The sequence below is a fragment of the Elephas maximus genome, chromosome 3, assembly GCF_024166365.1.
Source record: "Elephas maximus indicus isolate mEleMax1 chromosome 3, mEleMax1 primary haplotype, whole genome shotgun sequence".
NCBI lineage: Eukaryota > Metazoa > Chordata > Mammalia > Proboscidea > Elephantidae > Elephas > Elephas maximus.
In genome coordinates, this window is record NC_064821.1 from 48741926 (window position 1) to 48765125 (window position 23200).

General features: G+C 49.2%; 1 protein-coding gene across 4 annotated transcripts in view; it reads left to right on the plus strand.

The window, feature by feature from the left end:
* H6PD (hexose-6-phosphate dehydrogenase/glucose 1-dehydrogenase) overlaps positions 1 to 22594 on the plus strand; it is a 45224-nt gene extending 22630 nt beyond the window's left edge. For 2 of the 4 annotated variants that reach the window (XM_049877840.1, XM_049877841.1), the window contains 2 exons: positions 12139 to 12408; positions 13787 to 22594. In XM_049877840.1, coding sequence (XP_049733797.1) covers positions 12139 to 12408; positions 13787 to 15150 — 1634 coding nt within the window. In that variant the 3' untranslated portion in view covers positions 15151 to 22594. The remainder of the gene's footprint in view (positions 1 to 12138; positions 12409 to 13786) is intronic. The other 2 variants (XR_007516525.1, XR_007516526.1) reach the window with 2 other exon arrangements.
* Positions 22595 to 23200: the final 606 nt, after the last annotated feature.

Consider the following 23200-nt stretch of genomic DNA (forward strand, 5'->3'; position numbering starts at 1 on the left):
CACAACCACTTTTAGAAAATTTTCATCACCCCACAAAGAAGCCCAGCAGCAAATGGTTAATGTGCTTGACGGCCATCACTGTAGCCATCACCCACCCCTCATCTTAGTCATCTTGTGCCGCTGTAACACAAGTGGATGGCTTTAACAGAGAGAAATTTATTCTCTCACAGTCTAGGAGGCTAGAAGTCTGAATTCAGGGCGCCAACTGTAGGGGAAGGCTCTCTCTCTCTCTGTCGGTCCTGGGGTCCTTGTCACCAATCTTCCCCTGGTCTAGGAGCTTCTCAGAGCAGGGACCCTGGGTCCAAAGGATACACTAAGCTCCCAGTGCTGCTTTCTTGGTGGTAGGAAGTTCCCATGTCTCTCTGCTTGCTTCTCTTTCTTACATCCCAAAAGAGATTGACTTAAAACACAACCTAATTTTGTAGATTGACTCCTGCATCATTAACATAACTGTCACTAATCCCACCTCATTGACATCATAGAGGTACGATTTACAACACACAGGAAAATCACATCAGATGACAAAATGGTGGACCATCACAATACTGGGAATTGTGGACCAGCCAAGTAGACATTCGTTTTTGGGGGATGCAGTTCAATCCATAACACCCCTCAATCCTCATCACCATCACCCTCCAGCCCCTTGCAACCACTAATCTACTTTCTATATTTATGGATTTACCTATTCTGAACATTTCATATAAATGCAATCATACTGTTTGTGGCCCCTCTTTCATTCAGCGTTTTTTTAAGGTTCACCTATATAATAACATGTATCCATACTTCATTCCTTTTTATTGTCAAAGAATATTCTATCATGTGGATTTTATTTTTCAGTTGATCTGGTGATGGACATTTGAGTTGTCTGCATTTTTGGTTCTTAGGAATAGTGGTGCTGTGAACATTTGTGTACAAGTATTTGTGTGGACATATGTTTTCTTTGTCTAAAGTGTATACCTGAGAGTGGAGTTACTGGGCCATATGGGAACTCTGTTTACCTGGCTGAGGCTAAGAACTTTTAACTCATTCTAGCTCTCAAGACTTGTTATGGATTGAATTGTGTCCCCCAAAAAATGTGTGTCGACTTGGCTAGGCCATGATTCCCAGTATTGTGTAGTTGTCCTCCATTTTGTAATCTGATATATTTATCCTGTGTGTTTTAAATCCTAACCTCTAGCATAGTGGTTAAGTGCTACGGCTGCTAACCAAAGGGTCGGCAGTTTGAATCCACCAGGCGCTCCTTGGAAACTCTGTGGAGCAGTTCTACTCTGTCCTATAGGGTCGCTATGAGTCGGGATCGACTCAGCGGCACTGGGATTTTTTGGGTTATGATGTTAATGAGGCAGGATTAGAGGCAGTTATGTTAATGAGGCAGGACACAATCTATAGGCTTAGGTTGTATCTTGAGTCAATCTCTTCTGAGACACAGAAGAGAGAACCAAGCAGAAAAAAGAGGGACCTCACACCACCAAGAAAGAAGAGCCAGGAAGGGAGTGTGCCCCTTGAATCTGAGGTCCCTGCGCTGAGAAGCTTCTAGACCAGGGGAAGATTGATGACAAGGACTTTCCTCCAGAGCCGACAGAGAGAGAAAGGCTTCCCCTGGAGCTGGCACCCTAAATTCAACCTTCTAGCCTCCTAGACTGTAAGAGAGTAAACTTCTCCTTGTTAAAGCCGTCCACTTGTGGTATTTCTGTTATAGCAGCACTAGTTAACGAGGCCCTTTCCATCTATTTTGGATTTCTGCTGTTCTGAGTCACAGACTGGCTACTTCTGCCAGGCCTGGCTTCCCACTGCCATCTGAACTGCATGCGTCGTATGTTTCTGCCCTCTGACTCACGCTATTCACCTGGCTAGCACATGGCCCAGGCACAAACTCAGCTCCTACATATACTTCTTTGAGACACACGATGTTTTTTAAAATCTGAATAATTTGTGCACATTTAAAAATCATGAGACTACACTTAGTACTCCACATCTCTACCTTCTGAAAAGGAAGATTTGATCACATTGAGCCCACATTCCTATAAGGTGCCACCAGACTGCACCTGAGGGATTTACCTGTCCCCCGAGGTGGCACTTACCCCATCCTCCTCATACTTTCACTGGCTCTGGTAGGCATTGGTTCTCTGACCTTTGACCTAGACTCATCCCAAGGTCTAGGTCAAAGTCAGCTCAGCTTGCCTTTGACCACGCTGCTACGCTTCTGAAAGCCGCCAGTGTTCCTGCCCTCAGCTGCTACCAAGTTTAAAGTTCTGATGTACAGTTGTTGAAATAGGAGTAAACCAGTTGTCGAGTTGACTCAAACTCATGGTGACCCCATGTGTGTCCAAGTACAAGTGTGCTCCACAGGGTTTTCAATGGCTAATTTTTCAGAAGTAGATTACCAAGCCTTTCTTCCAAGGTGCCTCTGGGTGGACCCAAACCTCCAACCTTTCAGTTAGCAGTCCGGCACGTTAACCATCTGCCCAGGGACTCTTAAATGGGAATGTTGTTATTTGCCATCAAGTTGGCTCTGACTCACAGTGACTTTATGTATAACAGAACTAAACGTAGTCCGGTCCTGTGCCATCTTCACCATCTTTAATATGCTTGGGCCCATTATTGTGGCTATTGTATCAGCCCATCTCATTGATGGTTTCCCTTATTTTTGCTGGCTCTGAATTTTCTCAAACATGATGTCCTTTTCTAGGGACTGGTCTTTCCTGATGATGTGTCTAAAGAAAGCAAGATGAAGTTTCTAATAGGGAGATATTCGGCCATGGTGTAAGCCATGGTGTAGCCTTCCTGGGTTCTAATCTTATTTTTACCAACTTCCTGGGTTCTAATCTTATTTTTACCAACTTCCTGGGTTCTAATCTTATTTTTACCCCTTTATCAGCTGTGTGACCTTGGGCAATTTACCTGACCTCTCTGAATGGGAGTAATAGTAGGACCTCCTTATCTGTCATTATTTTGAGGAGTAAATAAGCTAATATGCATGTATTGCTCTCACTGCCATTATTATCTTTTCTTGATGTCTTCTCAACAATATTATAAGAACATTGAAGGTGAGAACCCAGTGTGGTAGGGGACCTTGGCCATGGTTTTCTCACTGGGAGCACTTGTGGTATTTTGGGCGACCCGGTTGAGCTGAACTGTCCCGTGCATTTCAGGGCTTAGATCCCTGGCCAGAGCTGCCCCCTCAAGCTCCATTTGAGAACAAAGCAGTCCTACTTCTGTCATTGAGGCCGAGGGTGTCTTCCTTTAAGAGGCCCCTTGCTTCCAACACTGGTACTACTACTGGGGATGGAGTAGTGGACTGAATACAGGGCAGGCTGTCCCTTCTATCACAGCTGGTCCTGCTTGCTGTCCAGCAGCCTAAGCAAGCTCTGCAGCCCCAGTGGAGAGGGGGAGGGGGTGGGTGGCTCAGGACAGGTGTCGAGGACCAAGGGGCCACTTGAAAGGAGCCATAATGGGCTGAGCAGGTCTGACCTAGGACCCATTCATGTCTTTAAGTCTAAGGTGTATCTCTTGTAGGCAGCATATAGACGGATCATGTTTTTTTTAATCCATTCTGCCACTCTCTCTCTCTTTATTGGTGCATTTAGTCCATTTAGATTCAGCATAATTATGGATAGGTATGAGTTTAGTGCTGTCATTTTGATGTCTTTTTTTTGTGTTGTTGACAGTTTCTTTTTTCCACTTAATTTTTTTTTTTTGCTGACTAGTTTATATATTGTCTTTTCCTCATATTTGTTGTTATTGATTTTATTTTTGCTGAGTCTTTATGTTTTTATTGTATTTTATTTTGATGTGTAGTATAGTTAGTCTCCTTTGTGGTTACCTTAATATTTACCCCTATTTTTCTAAGTTTAAACGTAATTTGTATTTCTTTATATCACCTTGACTTCCTCTCCATATGAAAGATCTGTGACTACATTTTTTAGTTCCTCTTTATTGTTTTAATGTCATATTTTACATAATGACATCGCTGTTTCCCTGTTTTGAGTGCTTTTTTATCTTGATTTGTTTTTGTGATTTTCCTATCTGGATTGATATCTGGTTGCTCTGTCCTGTGTTCTACTGTTGGGTTGATATCTGATATTGATTTTCTAACCAGAAAACTCCCTTTAGTATTTCTTGTAGTTTTGGTTTGGTTTTTACAAATTCCCTAAACTTCCGTTTATCTGGAAATGTCCTAATTTCACCTTCATATTTGAGAGACAGCTTTGCTGGATATATGATTCTTGGCTGACAATTTTTTTCCTTCAAGGCTTTATATATGTCATCCCATTGCCTTCTTGCCTGCATGGTTTCTGCCAAGTAGTCCAAGCTTATTCTTATTGACTCTCCTTTGTAGGTGACTATTGGTTTATCCCTGGCCACTCTTAAAATGCTCTCTTTATCTTTGGTTTTGGCAAGTTTGATTATAATATGTCTTGGTGACTTTCTTTTGAGATCTGCTTTATGTGGAGTTTGATGAGCATCTTAGATAGATATCTTCTCATCTTTCACGATATCAGGGAAGTTTTCTGCCAACAAATCTTGAACAGTTCTCTCTGTATTTTCTATTATCCCTCCCTGTTCTGGTACTGCAATCACTCGTAGGTTATTTCTCTCTTGATAGAGTCCCACATGATTCTTGGGGTTTCTTCGTTTAAAAAAAAAAATTCTTTTATCTGATTTTTCTTTGAATATATCGGTGCCTAGTGTTTTATCTTTATCTCACTAATTCTGCCTTCCGTTTCCTCAATTCTCTTCCTCTAACTTTCTATTGAGTTGTCTAATTCTATAATTTTATTGTTAATCATCTGAATTTCTGATTGCTGTCTCTCTACAGATTCTTGCAGCCTATTACATTTTTTATTATGTTCTTGGATAACCTTTTTAATTTCTTCAGCTGCTCTATCTGTGTGTTCCTTGGCTTGTTCTGTGTTTTGCCTGATCTCCTTCTTGATCGCTTGAAGAGTTCTGTATATTAATCTTTTGTATTCCACATCTGGCAATTCCAGGAATATAATCTTCATCTGGAAGATTCCTTGATTCTTTGTTTTGAGAGCTTGTTGAAATGATCATGGTCTGCTGTTTTATGCGATTTAATATTGACTGTTGTCTCCAAGCCATCTATAAGTTATTGTATTGATTTATTTTATGTTTGCTTACTGTGTCCTAGCTTCTTGCTTTGTTTTGTTTTGATATGCCCAAATAGGCTACTTGAGTGAGCTAGCTTGGTTATTTTCACCTTCGAAGCTCTAACATCCTGTCACCAGATGGCTAGAGCTATTACCAGGTATATGAGCCTAGGAGTCCATTCACTTTTCTTGTATGGATTCAGCTCAGGTGTCCAGGTAGTCAGTAACCAAGTGTGTGGTCCAGGCTCTGTCCTACAGTCTTAGAGGGGCAGGGGTGATTGGTGTAAGCACAGGCATCTGGTTACAGCAGGGAGTCATGCTCTGAACAAGGCAGGGGGCTGACAACTGTCCCCCAAGTGTCTGTGAGGAAAGTGCATCCCTGTTCCCTAGAGCACACGGGTGGGTGGGTTCTGCAGCTGGTTCATGGACACCCAATGCTTTTTGGTTGTAAGGACTGGGAGGCATCACTTATCCTTGGACCCTTGTTGCGGGTGGCTACGTGACATGGGTGGAACCACCAGTCCTCAGGCCTCTGATGTGGGTAGGTGAGGACCCTGTTTAGTAGGCAAAGCGGTGTCGAACATCAGAAACCCACCTCTCCACCACACAGCTGAAACAGTTGAAGTCAGTCAGCACTAGAGCATATACACACTGTTGCAGCCTGCCAACAGGGGCCTAATCTCCTGAGATGGGCCCACACAGGTCCATGCAGGGGTGAAAGGTATTCAAAGCCCACGGACCATTTGTGCCTGGACAGGAGCCACTTCTGTCCTGAACTCTCCAGCTTGGTGGAGTTGGAAGATTATTTTTTCCCCCAGTTGTGAATTTATTCCTTCTCCAAGGCCAGGAGGATGGCTCAGGATGCACAGCAGAACCTATCTCAGGTGCAGGGAAATTGACAGCTACTGAAGCCAGCTTGGGGGCTAGGGGCACAGTAAAATAAATGCAAGTACTTAGCTTTTGCCGAGAGCGCTGTTCTTCTCTGATTCTGGAGGTGTGAGTAGGCTGTGCGGCTCACTGTCTCTCCCTGAGGAAACCACATCCCAAACACTACCACCAGCCCTGCCATAGTTGCACCAGGGGATTGTGCCTGAGGGGCGCTTGTTCTTGCCGAGTCAGGTCCGGCAATTCTCACTGCTTCTGAACTGTCTCTCCCTCCCCCTGCTGCTCAGTCCGATTTTGTAACTTTGCCTTTGATGTTCAGGGCCCCTAGCTTGTCATATATATAATCATTCCACTTGTTTTTTCGGGTCTTTGTTTGTAAGAGGGATCACCGGAAGCGTCTGACTACTCTGCCGTCTTGGCCCCACCTCACCCCTAGGACCCATTTGGGTTTGCTTGTTCAAATTAAATATTGACTAGAGACAAGATGAAAAAGAATGTTTGCAAAATGTATGTAAGATATATAGAACTATGACATAACAAACACCAGTGTACCCACCTATCAAATCAGTTTTTTAAAATTTTTGTTTTGTTAAGAATATACATAACAACCCCCCCCCCCCCACAAAAAAGTAGTGCCGTCAAGTCAATTCCTCCTTAGCAACCCTGTAGGACAGAGTAGAACTGCCTCGTAAGGTTTCCAAGGAGCGCCTGGTGGATTCGAACTGCCAACCTTCTGGTTAGCAACTATAGCGCTTAACCACTATGCCACCAGAGTTTCCATACACAGCAAAGCATACATCAATTCAACAGTTTCGATGTGTACAATTCAGTGACATTGATTATATTCTTTGAGTTATGCAACCATTCTCACCCTCCTTTTCTGAGTTGTTCCTCCCCTATTAACGTAAACTCACTGCCCCCGAGGTTCCTACCTAATCCTTCCAGTTGCTGTTCTCACTTTGATCCTGTGTAGGTAGTTCTTAAAAGAGCATAATGCTCAAGGCAGACATTCTTTACTAGTTAAGCTAAACTATTGTTTGGTTTTAAGAGGACTTCAGGGGATTTTTTTTTTTTTAAGAACTTTATCATCCCCTGTGCACCGCCCCCCCCCATCTCCTTTCCTTCACTATTCCAAATTTGGGGAAGATTTTTCCCTTCCTTCTCTTTATTGTTTCGATGTATGTTTGGTTCCCTAAATAACATATTGTTCAATTTTGAATAGGAGTCATACTCCATCTAAGTAAGCGTGACTCTTTTTGTCTCTTTATCTTGTGTTCTGGACAATTTCTTTGCATCTGCCTTCTATTAACTGATTCTTTCCAACTGCCCTGGTTGCACAATGGTCAAGTGCTTGGCTGCTAACTGAAAGGTTGGTGATTCAAACCCACGCAGCAACTTCTCAAGAGAAAGACCTGGCGATCTGCTCCCATAAAGACTACAGCCTGGAAAACCCTAGCGGACAGTTTTTCTCTGTCACATTGGGTTGCTATGAGTAGGAATCAACTTGATGGCACCCAATAACAACACTGAATTTCTAATTTCCAACCGTATTTTTCATTTCTTGAAATTCTGTTAGTTTCTGTGACTTTGTACCCTAATTTCAAAATTAATTTTGATTTTATCAAAGTAACTCTCTTAGTTATCTACTGCTGCTATGACAGAAATACCACAAGTGGATGGCTTTAACAAAGGGAAGTTTATTCTCTCGTAGTCTAGGCAGATAAAGTCCAAATTCAGGGTGCCAGCTCCGGAAGAAGGCTTTCTCTCTCTGTCAGCTCTGGGGAAAGGTCCTTGTCATTAATCTTCCCTGGTCAAGGAGCTTCTCAGCACAGGGACCCCAGGTCCAAAGGACACGCTATTCTCCTGGCTCTTGCTTCTTGGTGGTATGAGGTCCCCATGTCTCTCTGCTTGCTTCTCTCTTTTACATCTCAAAAGAGTTTGGTTTAAGACACAATCTAATCTCGTAAATTGAATCCTGCCTCATTGCCGTAACTGCCGGTAATCTCATCTCATTAACATCATGAAAGTAGGATTTACAACACGTGGGAAAATCACATCAGATCACAAAATGGTTGACAATCACACAGTCTGAGAACCATGGCCTAGCCAAGTTGACACATATTTTGGGGGGACACAATTCAATCTATGACAATAACCGTGCCTCTTTCCCATGATATGGCGTCTTTTAGGTTCACCCTCGATGGCTGCATGTATGCGTGTTCCCTGCTGTGTAGCACTTCACCGAGTGAATGTAGCTCTGCCTTAGGTGCGAGGGATGCAGCAGGGAGCACAGAGGCAGTGCCTGCTCTGGTGGAGCTCAAAGGGTAGCAGGGAAGAGAGACAAAAGTTACAGCCAGCTGGCCTGGGAGAAGACAGGGCACTCCAGAAGGCTGGGCCAAGAGTCGGTAAAATCTCTTAGATGCTGACACCTGAGGAGTAAGTAGGAGTTAGCTGGTGAAAGACCAATCCCAGGTAATGAATAATTTTGCCATAGCTTTCGGTAAATGATTGTTCTTCATGTTACAACATCAGGCCTTCTCTGTCTGTTGTTGCTGTTGGGTGTCATCAAGTCGATTCTGATTAATAGTGACCCTATGTGATAGAGTAGAGCTACCCTATAGGGTTTCCTAGGTTGTAATTTTTATGGGTGCAAAGACCTCGAGTTAGAAAACCAAAATGGAAGAACATGCTTGGCATTTCTCAAGCTAAAAGAGCTGAAGAAAAAAGTTCAAGCCTCCAGTTGCAATATTGAAGAATTCTACGGGGAAGATATTGAACAACACAGAAAGCATCAAATAAAGACGGAAGGAATACATGGAGTCACTGTACCAAAAAGAATTGGTTGACATTCAGCCATTTCAGGAGGCAGCATGTGATCAAAAACCAATGATGCCGAAGGAAGAAGTCCAAGATGCACAGAAGACACTGGAAAAAAACAGGTCTCCAGGAATTGATGGAATACCAATTGAGGTGTTTCAACAAACAGATGCAGTGCTGGAAGTGCTCACTTGTCTATGCCAAGAAATTTGGAAGACGGCTACCTGACAAGATGACTGGAAGAGATCCATATTTGTGCCCATTCCGAAGAAAGGCGATCTAGCAGAATGTGGAAATTATCAAACAATATCATTAATATTATACGCAAGTAAAATTTTGCTGAAGATAATTCAAAAATGTTTGCAGCAATACATTGACAGGGAACTGCTAGAAAGTCAAGCCATATTAGAAGAGGATGTAGAACAAGGGATATCATTGCTGATGTCAGAGGGACCTTGGCTGAAAGCAGAGAATACCAGAAAGATGTTTACCTGTGTTTTATCGACTATGCTAAGGCATTCAACCGTGTGGATCATAACAAATTATGGATAACATTGCGGAGAGTGGAAATTCCGGAACACTTAATTGTGCTCATGCGGAACCTGTAGATAGCCCAAGAGGCAGCTGTTCGAACAGAACAAGGGGAAACTGTGTGGTTTAAAATCACGGAAGGTGTGCGTCAGGGTTGTATCCTTTCACCATACTTATGCAATCCGTGTCCTGCGCAAATAATCCAAGAAGCTGGACTGTATGAAGAACGTGGCATCAGGATTGGAGGAAGACTCATTAAAGATCTGCATTATTTATGTGACATAACATTACTTGCTGAAAATGAAGAGGACTTAAAGCACTTACTGATCAGGATCAAAGATTACAGCCTTCAGCATGGATTACACCTCAACATACAAAAATCCTCACGACTGGACCAATAAACAACATCATGATAAATGGAGAAAATATTGAGCTTGTCAAGAATTTAATTTTACTTGGATCCGTAGTCAATCCCCATGGAAGCAGCAGCCATGAACTCAGACAACATATTGCATTTGGCATATCTGCTGCTAAAGAGCTCTTTAAAGTGTTAAAAAGCAAGGCTGTCACTTTGAGGACAAAGGTGCACCTGACCCAAGCCATGCTGTGTTCAATCACCTTATATATGCATGTGGAAGCTGAACAATGAATAAGACCGAAGAAGAGCTGATGCCTTTGATTTCTGGTGTTGGTGAAGAATACTGAATATACCATGGCCTGTAAGAAGAACCAAAAATCTGTCTTGAAAGAAGTACAGCCAGAATGCTCCTTAGAAGCAAGGATGGCAAGACTTTGTCTCACGTACTTTGGACATGTTATCAGGAGGAACCAGTCCCTGGAGAAGGACATCAAGCTTTGTAAAGTAGAGGGTCAGTGAAAAAGAGGAAGACCCTCAATGAGATGGGTTAACACAGTGGCTGTAACAATGGGCTCAAAGATAGGAAGGATTTTGAGGATGGCACAGGACCAGACAGCATTACGTTCTGTTGTACGTAGGGTCTCTGTGAGTTGGAACTGACTCCACGGCAGTTAACAAAAACAACCAACAGTCTTTATGGGAACAGATCACCAGGTCTTCTCTCCCATGGAGTGGCTGGTGGGTTCAAATTGCTGAGTGCTTAACCATTGTGCCAACAGGGTTGTGAATTGACCTGGGTATTTGTGAAATAGAAACTCCACCATATGAAGTGCTGTGCACTTGAATCCAAGCTTTAAGACTCTAGGGCTTATGAATTCAGGTCATTTGGTCATTCACACTTGTGTTCCTGAGGGAGGGAGTCTGGGGCAGTATGTGGTGACGAGCGTGTCTCTGGAGTCCACTGTGGGCTCAGCTCCTGGCCCACCCTGGCTGGCCTGGTCACTTAACCTCCTTCTTCACGTGCACAGACAGCCTCAGTCCCTGCAGGGTGGGAGAGCTGTGCATGTGAATAGGAGTGGTGAAGAAGGGGCTTGAGCCATGCACCCACCCGCAGCAAGCATTAGTATAGTCACGGTCGTTATTCCGGGTGCTGGGTTTTGGCTCTGTGTTCCCTGAGTTACTTCCTTACTTCCTTTCACCCTCACGGTAACCCTGTCCACCTGCCAACCAGACGTCTCTACCGGAGTGTCTGAAGTGTAGACCTACCTGAAACGGAGCTCATGACTCCTCTCCCAGTGAGCGGCTTCTCCCCCAATCTTCCTTTCTCTGTAAATGGCACCCCCCGCCTCCGCCTCAGCCTGTTGCTGAGCCCAGAGTTCTAGGTGTTATCATTGGTTCCTCCTTGTTGCTTGTGAGTACCACACTCAATCAGCAAGCCCAGTCAGTGCCCTCTCCAGAGCTCACTTTGCATCTTCCACTCCATCTTCATTATCTTCATCCACCCCCTCCCCAGGTCTCTCTACCTCCCGGCAACTGCAGGGGCTTTCCTACAGCCTTCTCCCCCAGCAGGCCAGGACCACTTCTAAATACAGATCAGCTCTTGTTCTCCTGCTGCAGACCCTCAGTGGCTCTCCTGGAATTTGGGATAAAGCCTGCCTCCTGACCTTGTCCTCCTGCACCCCTGCAGCCGTCTCTAACCTCACCCCATCTGCTCCCTTCTGCTCACCTTTGCCCCTGCATGCCCAACCCTTTACTGCCTCAGGCTTTTGCACAGGAGGTTCCTGCATTCACAGGGCTCCCCTGGCTTTGTGCACGGCTGGCTTTCTCCCCCTCAGGTCTCAGAGGGGCCTTCTTGTTTATCCTCAATAAGTAACCTCCCATTATCCCCTGTCTCAATATCTTTCCCTCCCTCCCTCCCTTCAGTGGCAGCTGAGGCAGGGACCTCGCCTGTCCCCTCAGCGCCTAAACATTGCCTGGCACATATGGGCATCTAGTATAATGGGGTTCCATTTGTTGGCCCCGTCGAATGGCAGGATGTAGAAATGGGCTCAGACGCCAAGTAACTCACCCAAGAGCACACAGCAGGAGCCAGCCGGCAGACTCAGGCCCTAACTATAATGCTGTGGCCTCTGAGAGTGGCCTGTGCCAGATGGGGCTGAGCAAGAGGGGTCACTGCTGGGCACCCAGACCAACGCCATGCAGGTCCCTGGAGGCCCAGGAATGACACTTCCCTCAGAGTGGCTTTCAGGGGAGGGCGGTGGCTCAGAGACCTCCTTCCTTGTCTGGTGGAGGCTTGCTCCAGCATTGCTGGTTTTTACAGGCTTCCTGGACTGGGGGTGAAGAAGCCAGGACAAGGATGTGGGTAGGGGTCTTGGTGCCCGTGGGAAAGCTGACATGGGGGCCCCCTGACAATCTCTCATCTCCCCTCCTGCCCAGGCCGCACGAGCTTCTATGAGGAGTATGGCGTCATCCGTGACGTCCTCCAGAACCACCTGACTGAGATCCTCACCCTTGTGGCCATGGAGCTGCCCTACAACGTCAGTGACACAGGGGCCGTGCTGCGGCACAAGCTCCAGGCTTTCCAGGCACTGCGGGGCCTGCGGAAGGGCAGCGCCGTGGTGGGCCAGTACCAGGCCTACGGCGAGCAGGTGCGCAGGGAGCTGCAGAAGCCAGACAGCTTCCAGAGCCTGACACCAACCTTTGCAGGTGGGCTTTGGGGCCGCCCGACCCACCGGAGCACCTCCCAAACCCAGGAGCCCTTGGTTTGGGTTGGAAGGGACCTGAGGTGGGGATTTCCACAAGGGGCTCAGTGGCAAGTGTGAACTGCCCCACCTGGGTCTCTGGTCTCTAACAGCTTAAAACACTACATCCCTGCTGGCCCCTCAGGGTGAAGGGCGTCCCTATGGTCTCCACGCCAGCCTCAGTTAGTCCAGGTTCACAGGTGTTCACTGGGGCTGGCTGTGTCAGACCCAGGCATGGAGCTTATGCCAAGCCACTAAATGGGCAGCAGACCTGCCCAGCCACAGTGGGGACCCTCCAGTGGGCAGACCCCTGGCTGGCCAGACAGATGCCACCAGAGCCATCTGGGAGAGCCCTGGGGGAGCCTGTCTTCCTGGAGGACAGCAGGCAATCACCACCACAGCACGAACAGCAGCTGTTTATTGAGCACTCACTGCGTACCAAGCATTTTCACACCTTATCTCATTTAATCCTCACACGCACACACACCCATGCGGCAGGTAAGATTATTACCCCATTTTATAGATGAGGAAAGGTGAGGTTCGTGAAGTCATGAAATGTGCCATGGTCGTGCGGAGAGAACGTGGGAAACCAGGTTTGGAGGGTGGGTCTGGCGCACAGTCAGAGTCTGGCTCTCACTACCAGGCTCCTGCTGCCGTCCACCTTACCCTGCAGACCACTCGTTAGTGACCCCTGGCCCCCCTGCATCTGACTTCGCTTGAGGCACATGCACATCCCGAGTGCTCCACAAATAGAAGGGAAGCCCTTTTCTCTGTAGGACCCCCCAAGAGTCAGAACCTCCCCACCCTGCCCCATGACAAGACTTCTCCTTTTAGAGTCTCGAGGCTGGCAACGCTCAGCCCAGCTCTCCATGTTGTGTGGACTGTAACTTTATGAGGCGCCTCAAAGGAGGTGGGTGTCCCAGCGATGTGAAGGCCCAGGGGCCGACATTCTCAGTCTGGCAGGAAAGAGACTGGAGTGGGGGCGGGGGCGAAAGGTCGGGGAATCAGTAGAGGCTGTACCATATAGGTACCAGCTGCCGTGGAGCCAGTTCCAACTCACGGAGACGCCACGTGTGTCAGAGTAGAACTGTGCTCCACTGAGTTTTTAATGGCTGATTTTTTTGGAAGTAGAGTGCCAGGCATTTCTTCCAAGGCACCTCTGGGTGGACTTGAACCTCCAACTTTTGGTTAGCAGCTGAGCATGTTCACCTTTTGCACCCCAGGGACTCCTAGTACAGGGCAAGGGCCTCTCAGGCAGTGGGGTGGCCCAAGGAGGGGCTCAGAGAGGGCAGTGTCCTTGTACTGTGCTGGAGTGTCACCCCTCCTGCTCTCTGTCCCCTCAGGTGTCCTTGTTCATATTGACAATGTTCGCTGGGAGGGCGTCCCTTTCGTCCTGATGTCCGGCAAAGCCTTGGATGAGAGAGTGGGCTATGTGCGGGTCCTCTTCAGGAACCAGGCATACTGTGCCCAGAGCGAGAGGCACTGGGCCGCGGGCCAGAGCCAGTGCCTGCCTCGGCAGGTTGTCTTCTACATTGGGCATGGCGACCTGGGCAGCCCCGCTGTGCTGGTCAGCCGGAACCTGCCCAGGCCCACGCTGCCCTCTGACAGCTGGAAGGAGGTGGAAGGCCGGCCTGGGCTCCGCCTCTTTGGCTGCCCTCTGTCTGATTTCTATGCCTATAGCCCCGTGAGGGAGCGGGATGCCTACTCCATCCTCATCTCACACATCTTCCATGGCCGCAAGGACTCCTTCATCACCACGGAGAACCTGCTGGCTTCCTGGCATTTCTGGACGCCCCTGCTGGACAGCCTGGCCCGTGAGGCCCCACGCCACTACCCGGGAGGAGCCAAGAATGAGCACTTGTTGGACTTTGAGTTCAGTGGCAGCCAGCTGTCCTTTTCCCAGCAGCAGCTGGAGCAGCTGGTGCCTGGACCTGGTGCTGCCCCAATGCCCCGTGACTTCCGGGTCCTCAAGGCCACGTACCGTGAGAGCCCACTGATCTTGGCCTGGGCCGAGGAGCTGATCGCTAAGCTGGCCAATGACATTGAGGCCACAGCTATGCGAGCAGTGCAGCGCTTTGGTGAGTTCCACCTGGCCCTCTCAGGTGGCTCAAGCCCTGTGGCCCTGTTCCAGCAGCTGGCCCTGCAGCACTTTGGCTTCCCCTGGGCCCATACACATCTGTGGCTGGTGGACGAGCGCTGCGTCCCACCCACGGACCCGGAGTCCAATTTCCGGGGCCTGCAGGCCCACCTGCTGCAGCACATCCGTGTCCCCTACTTCAATATCCACCCCATGCCCGTGCGCCTGCATCAGGGCCTCTGTGCCGAGGAAGACCAGGGCAGCCAGCTCTATGCCCGGGAGATCGCCGCCCAGGTCACCAACAGCAGCTTTGACCTGGTGCTGCTAGGCATGGGGGACGATGGGCACACGGCCTCACTCTTCCCTCAGTCGTCTACTGGCCTGGATGGCAAGCAACTGGTCGTGCTGACCACGAGCCCTGTCCAGCCACACCAGCGCATGAGCATCAGCCTGGCCCTCATAAACCGGGCCAAGAAGGTGGCCGTCCTGGTCATAGGCAGGATGAAGCACGAGATCACCATGCTGGTGAGCCGGGTGGGCCAGGAGCCCAAGAAGTGGCCCATCTCGGGTGTCCTGCCAACTTCGGGCCAGCTGGTATGGTACATGGACTATGAGGCATTTCTGGGATGAGGACACCTGTGCCCTCTGCTGAAAAGCCCAGGCTTGCTCCCCTGCTCTCTCCCTCCCCGCTCAGCCACGTGCCCCACATGCCCTGGGTCTCTGCAGTCTGGTGCCCCAGGGCCAGACCCCTGAAGAGGGAAGGAAGAGGCCCTCTCCATTTGTCTAGTTGTTGCAGGTAGACACAGAAACAAGGACAGGATCCATCCCTGCTCATGGGAAGCTTCAAACCTAGGCTGGGAGAGCAAACATTCACCTTAAGAAAGAACCTACAACTGCCGTTTACACACTAACACCCACCAGCACAAAATAAGATGGTGTGAAAGTTCAAAGAGGGAGCTCAGGGACAAAGGGTAATCAGGAAGTACTTCCTGGAGGAAGTGGCCCTGGGACTAGCTCCTGTGGAACAGAAGACCACGGCCTGGAGAGGAGGGGGCCCAGCATCCACACCGGGCAGAGGCCTCGGAGGCTCTGGCCTGGCCAAGCCCTGTACCCCCTCTGTCCTTTCCCTCCTGACCCTCCACCATCCTCTCCTCTTGGTGGCTGCCTCCACCGGCTCCGTCTCTCTGGAATCCTCCCTCCTCCATCTTGTCTGTGGAGGAGGTCTGCCTGGTGCTCTGTCTCTGTGCTGCCCTTCAGAAACCACACACAGACTCCATTTGCAACGTGGCAGGTAATCACTTCGGGAAAACGGATGAGGGGCGATAACAGTTATGCAGACGCAGATACTAGGATGCTACAGAGTTTCCAGAAGTCTCAAAGCTGTTGTTCGGAGCACCTTTCATGGTTGATGAACTTCTTTGCGTGGAGGACAGCTTCCTCAGGGAGCACCCTTGCCCTCCGCCCCCACGCCTTCCTCTGGCCATACACCAGGAGACACAACTGAGTGCAGGTGATCAGGCCATCCCAGGGATACCCCTTTAAGAGGGCTGTTTACATCTTGGGGGACTGCTGAGTGGGTGTTCCTGCCCTCAGCCTCTCTTGTTTTACTAGGTGAGATCCCATGAAACCAGCCATTCCCTGATAGTGACGTCAGGTGACGCTAAGCCATGCAGGCAGCTCTGATGGGATGAACGGGAGGCAGGCTTCCTGGTGGGACAGCTGTAGTTCCCAGGCAGCACGGTGGCCCTGTCATCTGTGCCAGGGAGTGGCAGTGCAGCCTCTCGGTGGTAGCACCTGAGCCTGCCCACCTTCTGCCTGCTGGCCCCTTCTGCCGCCGCTCATGTCACCATTGACACACTCTCAAATTTGGGAAAATCAATAGGTGCCTTCTTGTTAGCATAGGTTGGGTCCCGGAGCCAGCAATACCTGCTTCTTGGAAACGCCCAAGAGGGTCTCTGAAATCTTAACAAAAAACAAATACGCGTGGTACACATTTAAATTTTATTTCAACTTTCCACATAGTTACGCCCCCCAAGGTATGACCGTACAAGAATAAGATAGGTTTTCAGTGACTGTTATCCCTATTCTGAGTCACACTTTGTATCAGGCAAATAACACACTTTGCATGTCACACAGAATTTTGGAAGAGAGGGCTTTTGTTTGGCAAGCAAGGAGCATCCCTAAATCTTTCTCGCCTTTTGAATGTTTACACTTTCTACAAGGCTGCAGGTTGAGAAGTGTTACTTTCATTTGAGATGTTTGTATGCAAAAGGGTTGAGCCAGGGGCTCAAGGCACTCTTGTTAAAAGTCAGCTTACTCTGGTCTCCAGCGACTCAGTCCAAACAAAACACCTCTCTTTATACGAAGATAGCTGACCTTGGCAGGACAGAACCAGGTGCCCGGGGTAGAGAATCCTACTCCCTGTTGGTGGTCAGCTTTTGAGCTGTTTTGCATCTGGTGGGTGGAGCCTCAGGAGTGGACACATGTGATTGCAGGTTAGATTCCACCTCTGACCACATGAGGGCGCTCTTGCGCCATCTTTGACCAGTTGGCCGGTTCGTGTGCGGTTATTTGCGTTTCTGCATTTTCCTTCCTGGGTCCTTGGCCCTAGCATGCCCTCATCTGTTCCTTAGGAACTTCCTCCTCTGTGCTTGCAACACCAGAGAGCGAGGGGCCTTCATGTGCCCAGGCCTCACCGCAGGGCAAGGGTGAGCAGGCTTTTGATGTCACCATTTCTGAATAACCGTGAGTCACGCTGGGCCTGAGCTAGGATATCCTGTTCTTACTCAGGAGAGTGCCTGCATCAAAATGTGCTCTTTATCTGTGACGACCGTGGGGATGAGGGTGGGGTGACGGCAAGAGATACCAAAGACTTCCTTTCCAGAATCAAGTGTTTTCTTAAAATCACATGGGGCGAGTCCACACTGAGTGACATTGTTGGTGTCCCTTTGTTCTCTGTTTCGAAGGGGACACTCAGAACCGCGCCATCTTGGCAGCTGGTCTCAAACCTCGGACCATGATCCATGATAGGAAACACACATTACACCATGAGTGAGTACTCACATTTGTGTATAAATCTGTGTTGCAAACAGAAGATTCTCGGGGGATTCTTACCCTCAGGACCTGGGCTAACTTCTGGTTTCCATTTGAAAAAAAAATTGTTGCAATCCATTAAATTGAGTTGGTATGTAGTTTGAAAAATACTGCTCTTAACCATTACGTGCTCAGCTGCTAACCGAGAAAAGTTGGTGGTTCGAATGCACCTGACAACTCCTTGGAGGAAAGACCTGGCAATTTGCTTCCTTCTGTAAAGATTATGGCCCAGAAGTCTTTGGGCTCTGGGGCAGTTCTGCTCTCTTAGAGGAGGTCGCTATGAATCAAAAATCGACTTGATGGCACCCAACAACGGTCGGCTTCCTTCCCTGATGCGCAGGGCCTTTTTGGAACTTAGCAGTGACTCTCAATCTAGGCTGCTCCCAGCGTCTTAGCTCACCCTCATAGGAGGCTGCTGCAGGGCTGGCTCAGTGGTGAGGGAATGGGATGATCTTTCTGTTAGGTGAAGGCGTGGCTCCCAGGGCTGCTAGGATCTCCGCACCTGTTCACCCGACGGGAGCGGGAGGATAGGCAGCGAAGAAGCTGTTGTCAGAGGCGTGGAGGTTACCTGAGTGATCGTTACACATCAACAGGCTCAAAACCAAACCCTTTACTTAGCACCATCTTGTTTGTTGATGTTAACTCCCCCCCCAAAAAAACCCCACTGCTGTCCAGTTGATTCCAACTCATAGCGACCCTATAGGACAGAGTAGAACTGCCCGGTAGAGTTTCCAAGGAGCACCTGCCGTACTCAAACTGCCAGCTTCTTGGTTAGCAGCTGTAGCACTTAACGACTTCGCCACCACGGTTTCCTTGTTGCTGTTAGGTGCTGTCAATTAGGTTCCGACTCATCGTGACCCTGTATGTACAGCAGAACAAAGCACTGCCCGGTCCTGCGCCATTCTCACAATCATTATCCATCTCATTGAGGGGCTTCCTCTTTTCCGATGACCCTCCACTTTACCAAGCACGATGTCTTTCTCCAGGGACTTCTCCATCTTGTTTACTTCTTGTAATAACCCTGTGAGGTGAGTGGTGGGATCTTCACCAACAATTATGAAACTGAACCCCAGGTTAAGGAACCGCTACCTGAAAATGCACCATGAGGAACTACGCTTAGAAGGCAAGTGCTGGGGATCAGGGAGCCCCAGGTCCTCAGGGCCGGGCAGTGCTACCCAGAGCACCGGTTCCCTGATGGGGAGAGAGGCTTACCGTGAGGAGCCTCAAATGTGCGTATTTATGCTTCTGCATGGTAGACCCTCTTTGGGGGCCTTGTCAGTTAATGAGCACCTCTAGTGCCAGCAGCGTGGCCATTCCTTTTGGGGAAAGAATCGAGGGGCTTTCCAGGTGGTTGTGCACTAGATTCTGGTTTGAATTACCGTGAGTGACAGTACCCTAGTCTTGGTTTTCCCACCAGCTTCTCCTTGCTCTGCCGACTCATAGCCCTTTATTCCTATTCTTGGACCTCCAAAGAAACAGTGTAATCAAAGTTTCCACAAACCCAGCATTGCTGGGAATATCCCCTCGCGTGTTTTCATTCTAGAACTTTCAGGCCTGGGACCGATCCCTCTCCTGGGTGCTTCTTTTTGCTTCATTTGGCTTTCCTCCTTCACCGGTCCTTACGGGGACAACCCAGGGAACAAGCTGGGGTGGTGTGGTAGGTCAAGGAAGTGATGTTGCAAAGCAGAGCTTATATAAAATCTGGAGAGGTTATTTCCTGGAATTTAGTTTTGTAGAAAAAAGAAGTTTCTTCCTGAAAGTATCTGCAGCTTCACACAGCAACCTCTTTGCCGCAGCTGTCCCCAGCTTAATTTTTGTCATGAGCACATGGTGTCCCTGCAGGTCTCCATCCGCTAGTGGAGAAGCTGCTTGGCAGGGTCTCGGTGTCAGGACCTAACACCCTAACACCGCAGTGAGACGAGGGCGAGGTAGGATGGTGGCAACGCAATTGCCAGCGTCCACCCTGCAAGGGCTGACCTTGGGGGTGGGGGGGCTTGAGAGGATGCTGCCTCCGAGGTCACTGGGAGCGTGGCCTCTGGACACCACCCACCCCTGGCCGAGCCCCTGTGAAACTGAAGAATGTGCCTGTTGATTTGCTCCCATGGGAGCGCTGTGACCCTGCCCTGAGCCACATAGGTAGGGAACCTGCAGCAGGTGCTGGGGCCACTTGCGGAGGTGCCAATCACTGTGTGACATTTCCCAGGGGGAGGAGGTGGTCCCTTCCGCCTCATCCGCATCTGGCAGCTCGTTAGAGCTTGAGGGGGCACCTGAGATGTAGTGTCGTGTGCAGGGTAGTATCATCCAGTGATCCACACATCTCCGTTGGTGCTGCAGTCCCTCGAACTGCCTCGTGGGAAGTGCAGACTTAACCCCTTCACAGTCCTGCCTGCCCTGATCTTCTGCCCGCTGGCTGCAGTGTCAGCCCAGGCATCCACCTGTGTGGCGCATTCTGCCTAAGCTCATGTGGGTGGCTGAGGGGACACTAGTTTGTGCTCTGTGCAGCGTGTGAAGCTGCCACATGCAAATCCCACTGCCTGCCCTTCGCACTCCGAAGACACTCCTGCCTCCCTGGAGGCCAGTGGGAGCCCAAGCCAGCCTGTGTTCCCAGAAGCCCTGCAAGAGCAGATGTCCTCCAGGTGCACGCACAGGCCCTGCCCTCCAGAATCTCACACCTGGCCTCGAGGCAGCTCAGGGCTGGTGAGAGCAATCAGGATTCCTCCGCTTACTGCCAAGCCAGGTGCCAACCTCTGACGCTGTCGTCAGCACCAGACAGACTCGGCAGATTTGGGGATGCGTTTCTGAAATTACAGCAAAACATGGGGAAGATGATCCGTTTGATGATACTTCCTCTCCAGTCAGCTTTCAGGAACATGTCTGTTTGCAAAGCAGGTCGTTGGGTATGTGCATGTCAGAAAAGGAAGGGGATTTTGAATATTTGACAAATTATGCTTCTCTCTTGTTTTTTTTTTTATTCTCTAGGATGATCTTTGTTTAAAGCCCCTGCTTTGCTCCCAGGTGTTCGAAGGGAAGCCTTGCATCTTTTCAGTCCCTGTGCCGTGAGGAGGAGGAAACACATTTTCGTTTGCTGAGAGCTGTCTGGAGTATATTTAAGCGGCTAATAGTTAGCTTTGAAAACAGATGTGTAACCAGGCATTACATACATTTGTCAGTTTGGGTCCTTAGCTACACCCCTACAGAAGCCTAGAAGGGTCAGTTATAACAGCTCGAAACCAGTTCTCGTGGCGTCAGCTCTGATTCACAGCAACCCCATGTGTGTCAGAGTAGGACTATGCTCCCTGGGGGTTTTAATGGCTGATTTTTCTATATCACTTGGCCTTTTTTCCATGGTGCCTGTAAGTGGACTTGAACCTCTAACCTTTCAGTTAGCAGCCAAGTGTGTTAACTGTTTCACCACCCATAAAAACCATTGCCTTTGAGTCGATTCCAACTCATAGCAACCCTGTAGGACAGAGTAGAACTGCCCCGTAGGGTTTCCAAGGGTGTAATCTTTATGGAAGCAGACTGCCCCATCCTTCTCCCATGGAGCGGCTGGTCATTTTGAATTGTGACCTTTCTCGTTAGCAGCAGAGCACTTAAACCACAGCACCACCAGGGACTCCTATAACCTTACGAGGTACGTAAGTAGAAGAGGAAAGGACCTGGATTAGCTGGTCATCGAGAGCCCACCTCCATCCAGTTCTCTGGCATGTGGCCTCTCTGGTCCTTTCCCTCTCCCATTCTGTCCATTTGGAAGAGTCAGGGTAGAGCCGACACCAGGGGCAGAGCTTCAGCTGTCACAGAGCTCATCCCTGCCCCCTTGCCTGAGGGGAAAGTCTTGTTTACAGGTAGAAAAGGTCAGGGCATACTGTGCTTAGGAGGCTGTTCCCAGCAAGAGACCTAGCTTGGGGGTGGGGGTGAGGGGTAGACGCTGCAATCACATGTCTCGCAATCAGAGTTGGTTCATCGTATTCTCTGCCCCACCTGGGAAGCTCAGAGTACTGGGATCCTGTCAGTCCAGGAGAAGGGGACTGTGCTTGTTAAGGTTGTGTGTCAACTTGGCTGGGCCGTGGTACTTGGCAGGAGCCATTTCCTTGAGATAAATCTCTCTCTTTCTCTGGTTTTACTTGTAGAGAACTCAGCCTGTGACAGGGACCGCCTGCTCCCTGGGGGGGTGGGAGGAGAGTGGGCATGAAAATCTCTCTCTGCCAGGGCAGCGAAGATTGGCCGTGTTTTTTTTTTGTCAGAGACACTGCCCCTGGTTTTTGCGGAAACACTGGAAACTTTAAGATGCCTCGGGATGAGACACATTCAGAACAGTTTTTAAAATGCCTTTTGTATGTCACATGGAAAATTTATTTTTTAAACAATAAAACTGTTTTACCAAAATCCATGCTTTGAATCTTTCTTTGAGAGATGGAGCGGCTTGGCTTGTGGACCTCGTGACTCTGCCATGTGTTTCCCAGGGGAAGGGCCAGGGCTTGGTCAGGGTCCTGGAGTTGTAATTGAACGGGGGTTCTTGTCCCGTCCTATTAGCTGACTGAAATAAGACAGACGTCACACCACCAATTGCAAGGGAAACAGTGGAAATTTATTGTTTGTGCAAACAAGAAGCAACATGGGGCCTAGCAGCCAAAAGACCACTTGCTCCCAGCCCCAGGGGAGCTTGGAGCTTTTATGTCCTGTAGTCCCCAGGGGGTGGAATTGGTTCCCAAAATCCGACACCCCCTGCCCACGTCCATATTTGGAGATCCAGGTGCTGAGTCATTTGCGAAGGAAGGGAACTTCGCTTTGCAAATGGCCTGCAGTGCAGCTGTGTGTGGAGAACATCTTCCTCTCTAGTGAAGTTCAGGTCCAGGGTCGAGTTTGGGGCTACACATCTTCATGTCCTGTGCATGCGTGGGGATCTCGGTTTGTGCATGCGCAGGATTTTGGTGCCAAATTCAAACAGGAGTTAGGGCCTGCTGTGTGGTTGGGCCAAGCCGCAGTTAGAAACCTTGGCTTGGCAGGCTTTGAGGGTGGGGGGACTGCAGCTGAGCGGGGGAACACTCTGTGGGCTACAGAGTGAGGGCTTAAGTTGCGTATGCATTGCAATAAGGGGCATGTCTGGGCAAACCAGCTGGATGCTATTTGCACGAGAGTCCAATGGGAGGGATAGTGGGGGGCTCAATGACTGGGCTTCACACAGTTTGAGAACAGTCATCCCCTAGCCTTCCTGACACCCACTAGATGGGGAAGGACTCCATGCTGAGGGCAGCGGATCATGGACCTGAGAGGGAACCGCTGGGAGGGAACATCTTTGAAAGCAACATCACCCAATGCCCTTGTTTGTTTTCTCTCTTGGCCTCTGCATGCTGCTCACCTCCGACCTGGATTGTGTTTCCAGGAAGATGTGGAATTTGGGGGCTCAAATTGCAGGGCCGCTGAAGGTATAGGAGCTAGAGGTTTATAAAAGCCAGAAACCCTGGTGGTGTAGTGATTAAGAGTTTGGCTGCTAACCAAAAGGTCAGCAGTTTGAATCCCCCAGGTGCTCCTTGGAAACCCTGTGGAGCAGCTCTACTATGTCCTATAGGGTTGCTATGAGTTGGAA